The 18,442-nt window shown below is 40.4% G+C and overlaps 1 protein-coding gene across 4 annotated transcripts in view; it reads left to right on the plus strand.

Annotated features, from left to right (window-relative positions):
- Window positions 1-579: 579 nt before the first annotated feature.
- Window positions 580-18,442, plus strand: part of AMPD3 (adenosine monophosphate deaminase 3) — a 32,161-nt gene continuing 14,298 nt past the window's right edge. For 2 of the 4 annotated variants that reach the window (XM_057418135.1, XM_057418137.1), the window contains exons 1-6: window positions 1,089-1,266; window positions 3,919-4,144; window positions 6,319-6,514; window positions 6,964-7,129; window positions 9,159-9,378; window positions 11,827-11,956. In XM_057418135.1, the coding sequence (XP_057274118.1) occupies window positions 1,107-1,266; window positions 3,919-4,144; window positions 6,319-6,514; window positions 6,964-7,129; window positions 9,159-9,378; window positions 11,827-11,956 (1,098 nt within the window). In that variant the 5' untranslated portion in view covers window positions 1,089-1,106. Of the gene's footprint in view, window positions 674-1,088; window positions 1,267-3,918; window positions 4,145-4,167; window positions 4,307-6,318; window positions 6,515-6,963; window positions 7,130-9,158; window positions 9,379-11,826; window positions 11,957-18,442 lie in introns of those variants that run through there. The other 2 variants (XM_057418136.1, XM_057418138.1) reach the window with 2 other exon arrangements.

Consider the following 18,442-nt stretch of genomic DNA (forward strand, 5'->3'; position numbering starts at 1 on the left):
AGGGCCCAAAATATCTCAAAATAAGGTCAAATTATTTTACATAATATGATCCTTATATGATCCTCATTCCTGCTTACTCATGCTTGTTTCGACCTTCAGTTATTTGTCTTGAGCTCTTTATCCGGTAAGTTTATTTAAAAAAAACACACATAAACACCTGAGCCGTGTCGCTACGCTGAAGGGCGGACATTTCTGAGAAAAAGTCTGATACGGATACACCGCCAGCAAACTTACTTATCGGGTTTCATCTTTGCACCAACCTCACGACTTTCTGGTCTCAAACCAAAGTTTTCTACATTGAAGCGCTTTTTGAAAAGGAGTTTTGAAACGAGCGCTTGTGAAGGCGGCACTCACGCGGCGTCCCGCAGCCGAGGGGGGCTGAGGAGGGCCGAGGCGGCGCGGCCCGGGTAGCCCTCTCCTACACCGGCGTGGAGACATGTGACAGAGCGACTTCTGTCCTGAAGCTTCCGAAGGGGAAGCGGCGGAACAAGGCTTCCCTCCGCTCCTCCGGCTCCCGCTGAAGCCACGGCCCCAAGGGGGAGGCGCCGTCCCTGCCCCCCCCCACTCTCGCAGGTGCGAGGGAGGGAGCGAGCGGAGCCGGGCAGTGCCCGCAGCGGCTGTCTCCTCCAGAGAGAAACAACCGCCGCCGCTGGGTGGGAGTCTCCTCAGTGAGGTACGGACAGGGCGCGCGCCCCCTCGCCCCGCCCAGTCAGGGCGACCGTTAACGGCCCCCCGCGACGCTCGCCCCGCTCGCCAGAGCTGGGCTGGGCTGGGGCGGGGAGCACCCCCCACCCCAACGGACCCGCGGGCAGAGAGCCGGGGGTCGTTGTTGCGGCTGGCGCTTCGCCCGGCCCGACGCTGCACACTGTGCCCGCCGCCCCCCACCTTAGTGCCCTCCTTCCGCCAGCTGCCGGCCCCACCTGCTGCGGAGCCTCCCCGGGCCCTGATGCTGCTGCCCAGGAAGCAGGGGGCCGCCCCGGTGGGGCCGGGGACGCGGCAGGCGGGCTTCTCCGCCCGGGGGCCGTGGCGGCCATAAAGGGCCGGGGAAAGGGCGGCGCGGCACTGCGGTATCGGGGTGGCCGGCCGGGCGGCCCGCCGGTGGGGGAATGCGGCACAGGGGAGCGGCGGCATCTGGCGGGAGCAGCTCCTCCCTACCGCCGTCTCCTTCTCCGCCGGCAGCGGCTTCTGACAGAGTCTTTCCATCCGTCGGGAGCGCCGGTGGCGCGACCCACCCCTGCCCCAGCATGGCTTTCTCCGGGGCACTAGGTAAGTCCCGAGGCGGGCGGCAGCGCCGTGCCGGCCTGGGCCGGGGTAGTGGTGGTGACCTTGGCAGCCGCCCTAGCGGGAACGGACCCGAGGCGGCCGTGACCGGGCTCCTGCGCCCCATGGCCCGGCCGGGCCCCACCTTCTCGCGGTGACGGGATGCGGCTCCCTGCGGTGTCAGCTGGCTATACGTGGGGGTTTGAAGGCGGCGGCGGTTGTCGTTCCTGTTTTCATGGTGTGTGCTCATTATATATTCAAGCCCATTACATTCCTGATCAATAGTTGCTTTTAAAATAATCATTCCATCATTTATTTTTTTTTATGCAGTATGCTTCAGTGGCTTTCTTCTACAAAGGTGCAGAACCAAAGAACAACTAAGCAGTCTTTCTGTGAGAGTGGTTTAGGAAAAGAGCATTTGCTGGTTGCTGGATGGCATTCATACCCCCTTCCTATCCCATTAGTATGTCTAGCTGTTGCTCTCCCAGTTGCTCACCTTGGGTAAAGGACAGCATTTGTATAGAAGGATACTGGATACAAGATTCTCATCGCTTTTGCAGTCCAGGGTGGCATAGCTTGCATGAGTATTGTGTCAAGTGCCTCATGACTATTTTAGGTTTATTAAGCTCATTTCAGTGACATAAAGTAGCAGTGATGTGGGTGAACCTACCTTTCAAAGTGTTTTGTGCCCTGGTCTCACATTTGTTTGAGTGGGGAGCATGAGATCAGGTTCTGTAAGAAAGAAAAAATACCTAACACTTTGGTCTTGGTAGAATACTGTACTTGTATCACTTCATTTTGACTTAGGTATTACTGTAAAGATTTAAAATATAGTATGATTCCTCATGCAATGTGGTTCTGACTGCATTTTGTTTCTGGTTACAGTTCTCTAAGAGAAAGTTGACTTACACTAGGCAAATGCTCAGCCAGAGATAAACATACAACCAGTTGATTTTTCCTGTCTTAGCTAGTAGTGAAGATGTTTTGATTGTTGACTTAGAACCAGGAGAAGCATTATAATTCCACATTTTACTATTATTGCTAGCACTCTTAATGTGGTCAAGTTCTTGCATGGCTGAAATGGCTAAAGTGGCCCTTGTTGCTGGGAACTGCATGTGTGGCAGTTACTGTTGCTGACAACTGTGTACACTGAGGTCAGTGGAAAGACTCCCATGACTTCATTGAGTTTTGAAATTGAGAAACTGAATCTAAGTTTGGATGCTCTTGAGACATCATACTGCATTGTCATTGAATCATTCAGCCAAATTTGTAGGTATTTTTATGTTTCTTATGTAGCTGTACTTGATTTTATGAAGACTTAATGCTAATTGCAAAACAAATACTTTCCAGGCAGAAAAGCTGCAGAGTCAGATCCATAGTTCTTTAAAACCAGTGATATTTTTCTGCTGGGATGTGAGATAGTTCTTACAAAATAAGAATACAAAATAATGTAGATGTTCCTTACATTGCCATGTTTATGGCCCATTTATGGGCCAGTATATCTCTTGTCAACTTTTCATCTGTATTTGCTTTTAGAATAAAAGCACAAGTGTTCTCAAGGCAACTTTGAAAACAGGTGGACATTAATTAGAATCTTTTAGGCTGAAAACAACAGGATCACATATCAAAAGGATCACATATCAACATCTGAAACTTGCAGCATGCCTGCAGAAATGCTATAGTGGTGGCCCCGATAAGTTATGTCTGGAGCGATTAAAAACTGTCATGCTCACTTTCAGCATACATCACTATGTAAATGAATATCATCTTATAAAATATGCTTGTGTTTTTGTAACCAAAAGATTGTGAAATGCCAGTTTTGGACCCAGACTTCATCACATTCTGACAGTGCTTGGATCCATTTGTTGTGACATGTTCATCGCTATTTTTAACTTTGGTAATAAGAATTTAATCTTATTTGTTACAAGCTCCATCATACTGAAGGCATTCAAAAAGCTTTATAATACATAATGAATAATACTGGTCAGTAGCTTACAAAGCCTGTATTTTTTTCCCCTCCAGAATGCTACCAGATATGTATAAAGCCCATATCCTGTCTGCTTCCCACATACAATTCAAAAGCAGGATACAAAGTGCTGAAAACAAATGGGGGGGGAGGTGGGAGAAGTCACACCATATTTGCTCCTGTTGTGCAAGCATTTTACTTCAAAGCAGTTCCATGACTTTCTTATTTGTGGAAAGGATGGAATGAGGTAGAAATGTGCAAACTGCTCTTCTAACCTGTTTGTGGCTCTCAAATTCGTTCAAAGTCACTGGGCAGGGCAGGCAACTGGGTGGATGTGATTTCCAAGTTCAGTGCAAGTATGTACAGCTATGTATACATTATATCACAAATAATATAGCCTGGCAATGCAAGTAAGTGGAATCTACTGGCAAATCTGTCATACATATCTTAAGAATGTCTTAAGACCAAGAAGTGGCTGATTTACAAATTAGCATGGCTACACAAGTAAAGATTCTTGGTGGATACTTATGGTTCTTGTGTACTGCATACTGGTTTAAATTCTGTGTAGCTGTTCTACTTTATTCTGCTTTTGCTCTAAGCTCTTAATTTTGATAGGTGTACCATGAAACCCCCCCAGTCTCACACATCTTTATTCTTGTAGTTATAACTTTGTCAACTGTCTTCCTTATTAGCTGAGATGCCCAGACAGTTTCCAAAGCTGAACATCTCTGAGGTTGATGAGCACGTACGACTTCTAGCAGAGAAAGTATTTGCTAAAGTTCTCCGAGAAGAAGATAGCAAAGATGCATTGTCACTATTCACCGTGCCTGAAGACTGCCCTATTGGGCAGAAAGAGGCCAAGGAAAGGGAGCTGCAGAAGGAACTGGCAGAACAACAGTCTGCGGAAACAGCTAAAAGGTTTGTTCAGTAGTTTCTTTCTTAGTGGAAAACATTTTTTTAAATGGGGTTGAGTTAATATTGAAATAACTGGCAAATAACATCCTGCCTCTTAATACTTCAAGAGAAAGTTCAGCAGCAGGTACCAAGGGCGCCTGTGTACTACCCTCTGCTGTGCAGAAGGTGTGGGGATGAGTCCTAGAGAGGTTGGATTGGTGAGGTTGTCTCAGCTGCATTTCCGGCAATAGCATGGATACTGCTTATGTAAGTTTAACAGACAGCATAGCTGGGTAGAAATGAACACAACCCAAAGACTTGAGTCAGAAAAAGAAACACTTTCTGCTTCCCCCTTTATTCTAGTTTAATTTGGAAAACCAGAAAATTTTGTCACAGAGAAAATGACAGTGGTATGATATTTCTTTTAGTCTCCTTAAAAATAGATGAAAGCAAAGACATCACATTTAACATCAAGGGAGAAGGTGAAAAGTGCTATTGGCATAATGAGGTTATTTGTAGGTTTCCTTAACTCCTTAACTAGATAAAATCTAACGACTATTAGTCAGAAAAGCACACATCTTGAATTTTCTCAGGGGAAAAAAAAAAAAGTCCAGTCCACCCATGAATGTAATGAAGGTAAACCTCCTGTAAAAGAGGTGGCCTTATCCTGGTGTCAGGCTGTTCCAGTATCTGAACTTCAGTGGACTGGCTGGACTATTCCCTAGAGTCACATGAGCTCAGCAGCAGCCCGACACCAAATGGCTTGGACATATACAGACTCTTCGAAAAGCAAGCAAACAAAGAACCTTTTGAAAGTGATAGCTAAACACATGCACTAGGTTAGCTGCAGACAATCAGTTGGGCGATGCTTGGCATCATATTTCTGGAACAGAAGGGAGAAGAGTTAATTTAGTTAAGGTATGACACACTGATGATACAGGCTGAGACTTCTGGTCTTGAATTGTGCAAGTGGGTTTCCCAGTTGGCATGTTCATAGACATAAGCAAGCACAGAAGGGGAAAACTAGATGTTTTCATTCAAACAACTGTTTGGTATCTATTTCCTCCTGAATTTAGTAAGTTTCACTTCTAATTTGGGAAACTGTCTTGCAGAAATATGTTCTGTCAAACTACCTCAACTTTTGTACCAGTTTAGCTGTGGGAAGTGGGATATTATGTTTACAAGTGGGAACAGAACAAGTATTCATCCCTGTCCTGTGGGACTGAAGTGTACTTCAAGGACAGTTTCATGATTATAACTTCTTTTGGTTTCAGTCGTAGTTGATCCAGCACTGCCTTTCAAGAATTTCATGCTGATTTCTAAGGTGGCTACAAGTACTTAAGAGAGGGTGGAATTTAATCAGGGTATTAATTGTATCAGCACTCCATGTTCTTATTCTTCAGAATTTCACAGAATATGCAACTTCCAGAGAGTATTCCAGTATTCCTTTTTTTTTCTTAGTGGTTTTACTGTCATTTTAACATTTTGGCATCTAGTTTATAAAACAAGGAACTATTTCCACAGTGTGAAAAGGATGTCACAACTAGTTTATAACATACTTACTTATTGTATGAGTATTTAAAATACATTTAAATAAATGTAAACTGAGTAAGGAAAATAAATTAAATTTTTGGAGATACTCAAAACCTTCACTTGAGATATTACTTCACAGAGAAATACAACATTCTTTTTTTAGCTGATTTGTTGGAGGTAAGCATCTGTCACAGTTGCATCAAAATTTCATATGTAGTCATTCGGTTAAAGTTGTGAGAAAAAAGATGAGCACGTAGCCATTCCTTAGGCAGTGTTTGGTGAGACTTGAGCAAAAGGCTAATATTAGTTATCAGAGTAATATAGCATGGCTTTGATACACAAGTCCATTCCTTCCCTCAGGGCACTAAATGGCTAAATTTGTAAGAAGAAAAAAATAAATGTAGGGCATCTTACAGGGATTGTAAATAAATTCTGTCATATTGCGTTCATGTGGAGGATAAGTGCAATTGTGTGTATCAATGTCATGTGAAATGTCAATAGAAAAAAGCTACAAGCACAAATATTTTGTGGCTAATATTTTTTTTCCTGTGGTATGAGAGATAGCGTTTGTAAAATTTCAAATTTCTTTGCTGCAATCAGTTTTCCAGTGTATTCAGCATTTTATACCATGGCTTATTCTTATGCTTTATACCATGAATTTCTAGGAAGAAAAGTTTCAAGATGATTCGATCCCAGTCTTTGTCATTACAAATTCCATCTCAGGAATGGAAAGCGCCATCGGCCAATCCTGTTCTGTCTCCTGCAACACCAGTCGTTCCAAGTGCTTTTCTGCCAGTTCAAGTGCCATACAATGTACCAGAATTTCAGAGAGTTTCAATTAGTGGGGACTACTGTGCAGGGGTAAGAAACCTTTTTTATGTTGGGGGGAGGAGGGTGAATGCCAAACCATGGGCAGCTAATGTATGTAAAGTGTGACATGACAGTGTGTGGCTCCCTGCCACAAACTGTAAATTGCCTTGTGAACATACCAATTTGTGAAACAGTTAAAGTCAAGGTCAGGTCGTTTTATACTTTTTATATATTGGATTTAGTTTTTTATGATAAAAGCATAATCAGGCATTCAGTAAATGGGTAATATACTCTAGGAGGAAAAAAAGTGTATTTTGCACATTGTATTTGGATTCTGTTTCTGTCACTGGCTTCCTGAGACTTTGGGCAAGGTCCATACTGTCAAGCCGGATACACTAACCTTTCTGGAAATGCAGTCTCCTTGTTATTGGCGTGGATTCAGTTTGTTGCTAAAACTGCTGTTTTGTTTTTGTCAGTATTTATTCAGGCTTTCCTTTCAGGTTACAGTTGAGGATTATGAACAAGCTGCCAAGAGCCTCGTGAAAGCTCTTCTCATTCGAGAAAAGTATTCTCGTCTTGCCTACCATCGCTTCCCAAGAACAACATCTCAGTATTTGTGTAGCATGCAAGATGAAAAATGGAGGGTTGAAGATGAAGTGTATCCAGGTGAATATCCTTGTTCTCTTTAAAAATGTAGAATTAAACCCATGCACTTCTGTCATAAAGGTAAGTTGGATTTTTGTGATGGTCTCTTCTGAGTGTCTTTGCCTCTGTAGTTTATTCTGTTAGTAGTGGTGGAGAATTACTGATGGACCTGAGTTATAAATACTGTGTCTAATCTGAAACTTTGAAGCTGTCAAAAGATAAAACCCCACACAGTAGATGCTTATTGATATTTTTGTTTTGTTTGTTTGTTATTTTTGTAAGGAGTACACTTGTGTAGCTCCAGGAAGAAGCTATATGGGTATGGTTTGAAGTGAAGAGTCATTTATCCTGATCTTGGCATACTGAAATTAAAGGGATTATGAGCTCATCTTCATTGTAAACTGAAGCACGGTACAGACATGCCAGTTAGCAAGCCCAGAGTCAGTAATTTCACAGTCATGGTACACTTACCAGGTCAAGGCTGAAAGCTGTATAGTTGTATTTGTTGGGCATTCTGCCCAGTTTAATAAACTCTCATCACTCAACAAGACTTATTAGGTTGACTATATTCCCCACTATAAATGTCATAAGTGATATTTGTCTCTTAGGTGGGTTGTGTGTTGAAAGCTTTGCTTGTGCATTAAACTGTTGTCACTGCTAGTTTTGGATTTGTGTGTGAGGAGTAACCTTTGGTCTGTACAGATGTGCCACTGTAGATGTGTCCATATTGTTTTTTAATGTATTCTAAGCTATAAAGGGACATATTAAATCAAGTACCCTCTAGCTCAGTGGTTTAAAGAGGGTGAATGAATTAACATGTTTCTCAAGCCTTTATTATGCAGAAAGAATGTAAAGAATATTCAAAACAGGAAAGATATTTTGGAACAGCTGGCAGGGAGATATTTTCAAGCTAGAATTAAGTTAATAACTTATTTGCGGTTATCATTTTTAAACTTCCTATCTCATTACACAGTATCTTAATTGGCACAAGTTTGAGATGGATAGTTACAGACTGATACCATTCTTATCTCTAATATTTATACCATACATTCAGGTGCTTTAAGTGAATAAAAGGACCAGTTAATTATTTTTTTGTCTTGGCTTAGCTGAATAGGTAAAAGAAGTAGCCTGACAAGTCTGAGCCCAACAACACAGTTAAGTCGACATAAATGTGGTTGAGGCACATACTTTGTGCTGGTTGCAGTGGTAAGATATTGTAGAAACAGCATTGAAAATTCCCGAACATGAGCAATAGTGTTTAAGTGTTCACATAAGCTGAATCTCCCAGAAGTGTGTGCGTTAACCTGATTCTCAGAAGAAAAACCCCAAATTGTTATTTTTTAAAGGGATTATAAAACTGCACTGAACAAATCCCAACTGTGCTTCTGGTACTTTATGATTTTGGTCATGATCAGAAGGCCAATGGGAAAACTGTAGTTGTGTTTTTCTATCCCTGGCTTCTACACTTCTTGGTTCTACTAAAAAAAAAAAAAAAGGAGTTTTATTTAAAAAAAGCAAACAAAGACAGACCCTAATCACAACCAACCAACCCTCCCCCCCCGCCAAAAAAAAACCACAAAAAACACCAACCAACCAATAAAAACACAGGAAAACAAACCAAACCCAAATAAACCCTACAAACCAACCAGTGCCTTGGTCAGAGTGAGAAGCACCGAGTCAGAAGTGATTTCCTGCTCATTGGATTGTGGAAAGGAGAGATTTCAGTCTTTCTGAAAACTTACTTTGAAACTTGTGCTGTCATACATTAATAAAAAATAGTATTAAATATATTTAGACATTGATTCAGAGAACTCTAATGTATGATATTTGAAATAAGGTAGGCACTTAGCTTAGAGACTGCAATTAAAGCTTGTAAGAATAAAGCTGTGTTGTGACAACAGGTCTTTTATAGTAACTGAAAATGTGAATTTAATAGGAAAATTAAGATCTTCTTGAAATGAAACATTATAGAAGCGAAAAGTCCTTTTTGTAATTACTTTGCTTTTTATGCAAGCTATTTTCTCTAAATGCAATGTAAATTTATTTCCAGATTTCCATTCACCCCCAGAAGAAAATGAAGATCCTTACAATCTTGATGATGCTCCAGACAATTTGGATTATGTTATCAAGATAAAAGGTGGCATTCCCTTTGTTTACGATAACAAAGAAATGATGGAACTCAATGAGCCTCGGAGTCTGCCATATCCTGACCTTGAGACATATACCCTTGACCTGAGCCACGTTCTTGCTCTAATTGCAGATGGTCCAACGTATGTTTCTTTCTTCTCTGTCCCTTCAGGCTGCTGGTTACCTTTTAATACTTCTCACTTTTGCAATATCTAATTCCTCAGTATACTCATTATAAAGTACTGTTTTGTTTTAAGCGTTACTTAAAAGTAAAAAAAAAAAAGCCAAGTACAGATATATTTAATTTCTTTAGTTTATCTACATCGACCGTGGCAAAATGAGAAGCAGTTAACAGAGAAGCAAGAAATTGGCCAAATGTTCCCACTGGAGTCAGATCTCATCCAAACTTCTTGAGGCATGGAAACTGAAACTTGAACCTTGCCTCTTGTTTTGGCCTGTACTGAATTTGAGGGTTTTGAACAGTTGTCTGGAATTTCTTCATGTCCGTTCTACTCCTGGTGCATGAAGAGAAACCCTGCATTTGTAGAGCATACAGAACAGCTCACAAACATAAATATTCAGTGTGATTTGTTCCAGATGTGAATTAACTGCTCATGTGTTGCAAAACTGATCCACACACGCACAATCAAAATAGGTCTGAAATTTCCCAGAACTGTCGAACTCCTGGGAAATCTCTAAAAACTAGAAACTTAACAACTCTAGAATAATCACTGACACACTCATGACAAAGCAATGTCCTTGTCCAGTACATAATGAGAACATGTACATCCAGGTTTTTCAGTTTACTTCCCAGCTGAGGACTGGAACCATCAGGGTTTCTCATGGCCTCAACACTGGGAAAGGAAAAGAATCCACCCTTAGGTGGAACTAAGCAGGAATCTGACTGTTGTTTGAACTATTTGCCCTGCCTGCCAGCACTACATTTCTAGTCCTGCCAGTGGAAGATCATCACTTACAATGTCACAAGTTAGTCGCACCTGGTGCATTCTTTCCCTTTGACTCTGTGTCTGACACCTGCAGCGTGATCTGTCTGCCTTGCATATTGATAGTGACAAAGCAGATGGGCTGAACAGAACTGCCTGATTCCCTAAGGGCTTTTTCAAGAGCAAAAGCCTATGTTTCTGTCAGCATTATCAGCACTGCTGCTCCAAATCAAAGCTAGTTTGATTATGCTTTGTTTACAGTATGCAGTGGGGAAATGCATTTCCAATTTCAGCATGTTACATTCCAAGAGACAGCTACTGAGAAGATAAAGAACAAGGAGGAAGAAGTTGAAACACAAGTCATAGTGAAGACCCTTCTTTTTGCAGCTTTTGTTAACAGTGTTTATCAGGGAGCCGTAAGAAGGGCCTTGGAGGATGTTAGAACACCTAGCACCTTTGTGAATGCAGCAGTTATCTACTCCTTTCACTTCTTCAGATTAAGCTCTTGCAGGGTGATTCACATTTCCTGATAAATACACACAAACCAAAAGCAAAGAGTCCAGTCATCCTGGAAGTAAAGAGCATAAGCTTTTTATGTGGTATTGTTTTCCTGTTTGTAGCAGGTGCTTTCCTGCCATTTATGTCTGTCACACTTGGGGCTGCTTGGAGATCAAGAACCCATTACTCTTTAAACTTTACTGTTCTTTAACTGGTGAAAGTCTCACCTGTTCTCCTCAGTTTTTCAGTGTCTTGAATAATAGAAAACCCAACAAAGACTTCCTGCAGTGGGCAAATGTGTTTTTGATCAATATCGGATACAATGAGACTGTGTTTGAATTGGACTTTCAAGTGCATGATGGGATTTGTGTCCCACTCAGGAGAGACTGTCAACAATAAAGCAGAAAAAAGAAGGCTGTTACCTTACTAGTGCTACAAAAATATTGTAGATTCTCTAAGAATTGACAAATGGTGAAGGGAAAAAACATGTCATTGGTTAAAAATAGAAGGAGAACCATAACGGAAGATGAAAGTAGGCAAGCAGGAACAAAAATGCATGATTTTTTCAAAGAAGAGCAAAAGAAAATATTTTAGAAAAAAGGTATTTCTACACAATATATGTGTTTTAAGGCATAAAAAATGTAAGTGTACTGGATCATAGCTTAGCTTCTTAAAAAGCTTTTCACATTGAAACAGCAAATAACCTGGGGAGTTGTTTGGATTTTTGTTATTGTTGTTGTGTTTTTTTTTTGATACTCATAGTGATCTGTAGTCTGGATTGCTGGTGGTTTGTTATATATGAGGTGATCTGCTCTATTGAAGGTATAGTTTCAGAGTTGTAGCAGTTGACATCACATTTGATTACAGGCTTTATGTTTTCTCTCTCATTATTGAAAAAAACGCATTATATGCACAGATGCAGTGATAAATAGTTGGAGTACTTAAAGGACATAACAGTTCTGTAGAGTTCTGTTTGAGAGTTGGTCTGAAATTATATTGGCTATTGATTGCTAACCAGTAGTATAAGAAGAATGGATTTCTCTTGGTCTTCATAAAATAAATAAAAAAAGTTATTGTGAAAACTTTCAAGTTCTTTCTGAACTTAAAATAGAAATAGTTTTAAGTTGACTTTTGTGTTTTCTTTTACAGAAAAACATATTGTCATCGGAGGCTTAACTTTTTAGAATCTAAGTTTAGTTTACATGAGATGTTGAATGAAATGTCGGAATTTAAAGAATTAAAGAGTAATCCCCATCGAGACTTTTATAATGTGAGAAAGGTAAGTGGGAAAAGGGTTAAAGGCATGACTCTTTGAGTAGGAGTTCCAGCAATTTTGTTTTTCTTGCATGAGGTGTAGTCGATATACATGAAGTGATGTGTGTATAGCACTCAACTGAACATTATTTTAAGAGTATTAAAATTGCTCTACATGGGAACATACCAGGAAAATGAACTTGAATGCAAGTGGGTTAATTGGATTAGGCCAAATTAATGTGTTTTACTTATCCAGAATCAAAGGAGCTTAATTGTATGTAGATTGCTTCAAAGGAGGGAAACAGAGTTAATCAAATGAAGCTCACTTCGATTATGAATAGAAATATCCACATGGAGGTTCAATTTATTTTAACTAATTCACTTGAAGTCAGTCAAATGCATTTTCCTGCTTTTATGTAGGTAAGTCATACTAGACTGTAGTAGGAACAGCTGTATAGGTTTTGGATGAAAATTTAACTTCATATTGAAAGTAAACATTTAAATACGTGTAAAAATTAAAAAAGACCTCCCATAGAAACTGGACAGAGGGTTTGTGCTTTCCTCAGTATCTGGTAAAAAACTTGTATGGAATTTGAAATAAGTTATTTGAGTTACATTCTTAGCTGTCTCTGAGATACACTGGGGGTGTAATCAGGAGACAGCTAGGGGAATGAGGGAGCTGATTTAATTTCCTGATGTATTCACACCCAGGGGAGCTGCTTTCTCTTCAAAGCATGGAAGCACCAGTGTTAGCCTGCTTCTGTTTGCTTCCCTTTCTTGAACTTAAGAGGAAGTTAGTGGAGAGAGAATGCTTTTTTGATAGGTGAGATTTCTTCACAAAGCAGTAATTGTTGCTGGTGTTTTTAACCACTTCAGACCCATTTTGCATTGTTTCTATATGCAACTGGAAGACTTTGTCCTTATGTTGTAACTTCAGGGTTTAGATCAATACTTCAATCTGTTTATGTTTTAATTAGTGTAATTTAATTAATTACACCAAGAAGTCATTTCTGCTTTTTCCAGTAGTGTCCAGTGTGTTGTCTGCTGAATGTTTGCCACTGTTGTGGTAAAAACAATCAAATATAAAATCTGCTAAACACAAGTGTTTGATGGATGCACTCCTGTCTGTCACAAGGCTAGAAGCAGATGGGTTGGTAGGTCAATTTCTAATGAATTTCACACTTTTAAGTGTATGAACAGGAGGATCTATAAGCTAATTCACTTAAAGCAGGACTCAAGTGGCAGAGGCTTGACTCCTAACTTGACAGTTTTCTTGCATAACCCTGGAGAAGATACTTACTCCATACCACGTTCAGAGAAAACATTTCACTAGGTGACAGACATTAATAATAAAACACATGGTGATGGGGAGGTGTGAAGGACAGAGTTGTGAATCAGGTAACTGCCTTAGACAGTCAATCTGATTAGTGAGAAGCTGTAATTAACAGGATTGTACTTGCTAAATTCAGCCTTTGATTTAAAAACAAATGTTCAGTGTCACTGAGCATATCTTAATTATTTTCTAATTACTTGGTATTAAATAAAGCAATCTACAAATGGATTAATATTGTTCAAAACCACAAACTTTCCATCACTTCCACTCTATCAATACTCAAATTCAGGAGTGCAGGAACAAGCTTGCTTTTCTCTGCCACAGGTCATTCCTGCTGCCAGTTATTGCTTGCTGCAGAGTTAGTCTTGCTTAAAATAGTATTCTTCTGAAGTGAGCTTACAAGCAGTATTTTTATGAAGCACTCTGAAAAGTAAACTGCATTGTAGAGTTCCTGCAAGTCCCCATATAATGTTTTCCCTGTCTTGCTAACTCATTTAATGATTCTGTCTGTAACTTCCCCAAAGTGCTTCCTTCCTAATAACAGTTTTAGCAGTGAAACTTGTAATACAAAATACACTTCTAGGGCCTACATTTTAAGGTTGTCTTTCTGTTAGTCAATCATTAAACAATGTGTACTGCTCATAAGGAAAGCAAGAGGTAAGATTCACCTCCCAACAGAGTTATTAGTGAAGTTGTCTATTACATCCCTCAGACACTAGTGTGGAAAACCTGGTAAAATCCATTTGGTTACATAAAAGAGCCAATGTAACTGATGGAAAATGCCCAAATTAAAACAATTATGAATGTAGTGTCAAGGTCAATCAGCAAGCATGCATTGCTGTAGTTAGAAGCTGGCCAGCATTATTTGCTGGCGTGACGTTATTGTGGTGTGGGTTGGTTTTTTTTTTCCTTCTCCCCTAGTTTTCCAGGTTTTATGGGAGTTCTCCTCTGAGCTCATCTATTTAACAAATCCCAAGATAAGGCTTCTGCTAAGTAAGGGAAATGCACATGTGTATCTTTCATAGTGGACTTAACCAGAATGCAACCAAAGATATGTTTTGCACTGATCAAGCTGGAACTGGAAAATTGCCTTTTAATAGCCTGACAGATACATCTATAGACAAAAATCCACAGGTGGTAAAGACTGGCTGGCTCCACTTGGCTGCCCACAGGAGGTAGACAACTGTCTGAGTTGGAGAATGCTAAATTTAGAGAACACTCTTGAGTTTACCATCAGCAGGGCTCTCCCAGGTTCTCTGGCTGATGAACTGAAAAATGCAGTAAAAATAGGTTCTCCACATAACTCCTGGGTTGCCTGCATTAAGGATGAAATTAAGCAACAAGAGTGCAGCTCTGTGGTGCACAAACTTAGAACTGAGTTTTAGTTTGTCTATTAGGGTGTCTTGCCTTCCAAAGCAAATGTGTGAGGCTTTTTGAATGAGGCTTCCAGTAGACCACTGTGCTCAACAGCCTCTAATAATTCACAGCTGATTGATAATTCAGTTTCTAAACTTAAATACACCATCAAAGTAAAGGACCAAGAGCTGTTCTTGTTATTAGGAACTTTGGTTTGTCTCAGTTGTTATTTCTAGGGGGAGGTTGTTGCTTTTTTTTGTTTTTTTAAAAAAGGTGAAGCCAAGCTACTTGTTTACCTAACATGTACTTGCTGCCTTTATAACAGATATCTATGTATTGTATTTGATACACTTTTGGAAAGATGAAAATTACAGCCTAAGCCTCCTTCCATATTCTTCCTCTCTTTAGCCATTATTTCAGTCTGTCAGTAAACTAAACCTGATTGTATATCATAGCAGTGACTTTTACATGTCATATTCTTCTGCCTACAGCTTCACTAGCTCAGATGCCTGGCCTTGTGTGGCTCAGGCCAGGGGAGCCATCAATGGAAGAATGCAGTTTCTAGAGTGGCTTACACAGCCCTTCTGAATTGTGCGTTGCAGTAGCTGATGGCTGCTGTGACATACCATTTGGTCTAGATCATCACAACTGATTATTTTTTTTCTTTTAAGGTATGGTTAGACAAAAAGGAAATAAATTCTAGCTTTTGTTTGTGACCACAGGGTTGAAATACCACTTGTTATTTCTGAGAAAGGATGCTTGAGTGGGTTTATGGACTTGCAAATTTTATAGATTTCACAAAGTATTGAATGAGATTAATAGATGTCTGTTTTTTAAACATATGATTAAAAGCCTTATGAGTGAACAGTGAATTTATACTTCAGTTCCCTGAACTTTGATTCTGAGGTTGAATCTTTTTTTCCCTCCAGTAGCTACTTAGTGACAGTGAGTGTGAAGACTTATGGGACAGCACTAGATTCAAAGGACAGGAGTGCCTCTGTGCACCTCTCTTAGTGTTAAATGTAATGGTGCATTACCACTCTTAACTGGCATTAAAGCTGTAGTTTGTGCTTTCAAAGCACTGTGCATACTACTTCTCCCGTCTTGCAGAGATGCTGAGGTAAATTTTTACATCTACCCTCAGTCTTGCAAAGTAAGCACGAAGTAATGACCAGGGAAAGCCATCAATCATTATAACACAAAAATTCTGTAGAGACCATAAAGGAAACTTTTCCTCTATCCTCTTTTTTTAGTAATTAAAAGAAAAAGAAATTAGTTTTACTTCTCAGCAGTGTATTTCTGTGTTTGTGTGAATACAAACATTATAGGGCTCGATTCTGTGCATTTGCAATGCGTACAGCCTCACGAGAAGCTGGAGATACGGGGATTTGCATCTGTTGTCTCTCCTGGTTTCAGGGTTGCTCTGGATGCCATAAGTATGAATTAGACAAGCTCCTGAGGGGCAGTGCCTGGCTTTAGGGACTTTTTCAGCTGCCAGGAGCTTTACTGTTCTACCCTCTGCTAGGCTAGCGTATTTTGTGTCTCCTGCTGCTTATGCCTGTTACAGAGCTGTGAGGAAAGAATCAAGTTCATTTTATGAAGCTGTTGCATCCTATCTCAAAAGCTAGTGCTGTATGAATGTATTGGTGAACACAGAATCCAGCAGTAAGATGTGGAGTGATTTCCCTTCAATCCAGCATTGAAGTAAAGGCTGCAGTGTCAAGTTCCTGAAGCCCAGAGCTATCGGGGTAGAAATGTTTCTCTGTTAAAGTTCATGTGTTCAAAAATCAGGTAGTTTGCAAGTGTGAATACTACTTACTATACACTGGATTATGCACTGGATAATTTCAGTATCATTAGAAAGGCTGCCCTTGGCATTTGTTTTTGCTGTATTTATCACTTTGAATCTAGGGCATATGCCTAATTCAGTGCAAAACTTTCTGACATGCACAGAGAAGCCATGAGGTAGATGTTTTGTGGAGATCTGAAAGACAGTGGAAGAAAAAAGAAGCAATGCAGGAAGATGAGAGAGGCAGAGTAGTTTAGGGAAGCTGGTACTGGTGAGACATGTTTTGAAGGCCAGTGAGAACTTCCTTTAAGATGGAAGTTGTACACACATGAAACTATCTTGACTAAGAAGTACAAGCATTTCATCCACAAAGACTGAAGAGAGAATGGCCAAAAGGTCAAGGTAAGGGCTAGCCTGAACTGAGAGGGTGCTAAGGAAGACAGGCTGGCTTTGTTACATGGAGAATTGCTGAGTGATCATCTTTTATTTGCAAGAAAATTGATGTCCACCATTGCTTGAATGAGGTGATGGAATTTAAAGAATTAAGGAGAGCTTTGTGTTAACAATTGTTAACTCATTTGTTAAAAAGGAACTGTTGGAACAAGTCCAGAGAAGGGCCACGAGGATGATCAGGGGACTGGAGCACCTCCTGTATGAAGACAGGTGAGGAAGTTGGGGCTCTTCAGCCTGGAGAAGAGAAGGTTGCGTGGAGACCTCCTAGCAGCCTTCCAGTATCTGAAGGGAGCCTATAGGGATGCTGGAGAGGGACTCTTCATTAGGGACTGTAGTGACAGGACAAGGGGTAACGGGTTAAAACTTAAACAGGGGAAGTTTAGATTGGATGTAAGAAGGAAATTCTTTCCTGTTAGCGTGGTGAGGCACTGGAATAGGTTGCCCAGGGAGGCTGTGAATGCTCCATCCCTGGCAATGCTCAAGACCAGGTTGGATGAGGCCTTGGGTGATATGGTTTAGTGTGAGGTGTCCCTGCCCATGGCAGGGGGGTTGGAACTTGATGATCCTAAGGTCCTTTCCAACCCTAACTATTCTATGATTCTATGATTCTATATTAAGTGGTCCAAGATAGGTTTCTGTTTCTTTTTTTTCATTGAAGATTAAGGTGACCTTGAGTAAAAAGTTTCCTCCTGTGGGAGGGGACAATAATAGCTGCAACAGGAAATTTAGCTAAGGGCATGCAGCTGAGGTTTTTTTTCCTACTAAGGGGAAATTGGGCTGAAGTGGCACTGTATCAAATTTGGAAATGCAAGCAGAATGTTTGCAAACAGCACAAATAGACCTTATGGCAGAGGGTTGTTACTCACAGCCCAGAAAAGCCTCAGCTTACTTCATGTATTATATGAAGAGCAAAATAGCAACAACTTAAACTGGGACTGGTTTTATCTTTTGTGTGGGAGAGAGGAGGCAAAGGGGGCATTTGTCACATGAACTCAATCTGTTAAAATTCCTTTAGTAGATGCCCTTCATAATAAATAACAATGAAATTAGAAACAAATTCTTAGCATGACAGCACTTCAAATAAAAATAATTTTAAAATCCATAACCAAATCAGACCATATAAAAGCTATGTCTGAATTGTGAAAATGCACAAAAGCACACACACTGATTAATTATATGCTAGGGTAGGTCAAAGCTCAAGTCATTAAAACTTCCAAAAAATTGCATTCCTTTTAAAAGCAATGAAGAAAAAGCTGCGTGATACTCTTAAGACTTACTGAAGTTGCTGTTTACTTAAGGGTCAAAATATACTGAGTAGTTAATAAAGGTAGCCAAAGTACTGCATATTCTCTGGTGAAAGCATGAAAGAGACTCCAGGAAAATCTTTTTACTCTTGGGAAATAATTCTATTTAGGGAGACGGAGGAGGGAAAAAAATATAAAGGAAAATCTTGGTTCTTGAAGAATAAGCCTGATGTGGTTAGCTCAGCTATAGAGCTGTGTGTGATATGCTTGTGGGGATGGGGGAGGATTTCACAGGAGCTTGCTGAGTTGTTGAGGCACACTTGAGAATTATTTATG

The sequence above is a fragment of the Pezoporus wallicus genome, unplaced genomic scaffold, assembly GCF_028554395.1.
Source record: "Pezoporus wallicus isolate ANWC-B61680 ecotype Strahan unplaced genomic scaffold, APGP_CSIRO_Pwel_v1 contig_2025, whole genome shotgun sequence".
Lineage (NCBI taxonomy): Eukaryota > Metazoa > Chordata > Aves > Psittaciformes > Psittacidae > Pezoporus > Pezoporus wallicus.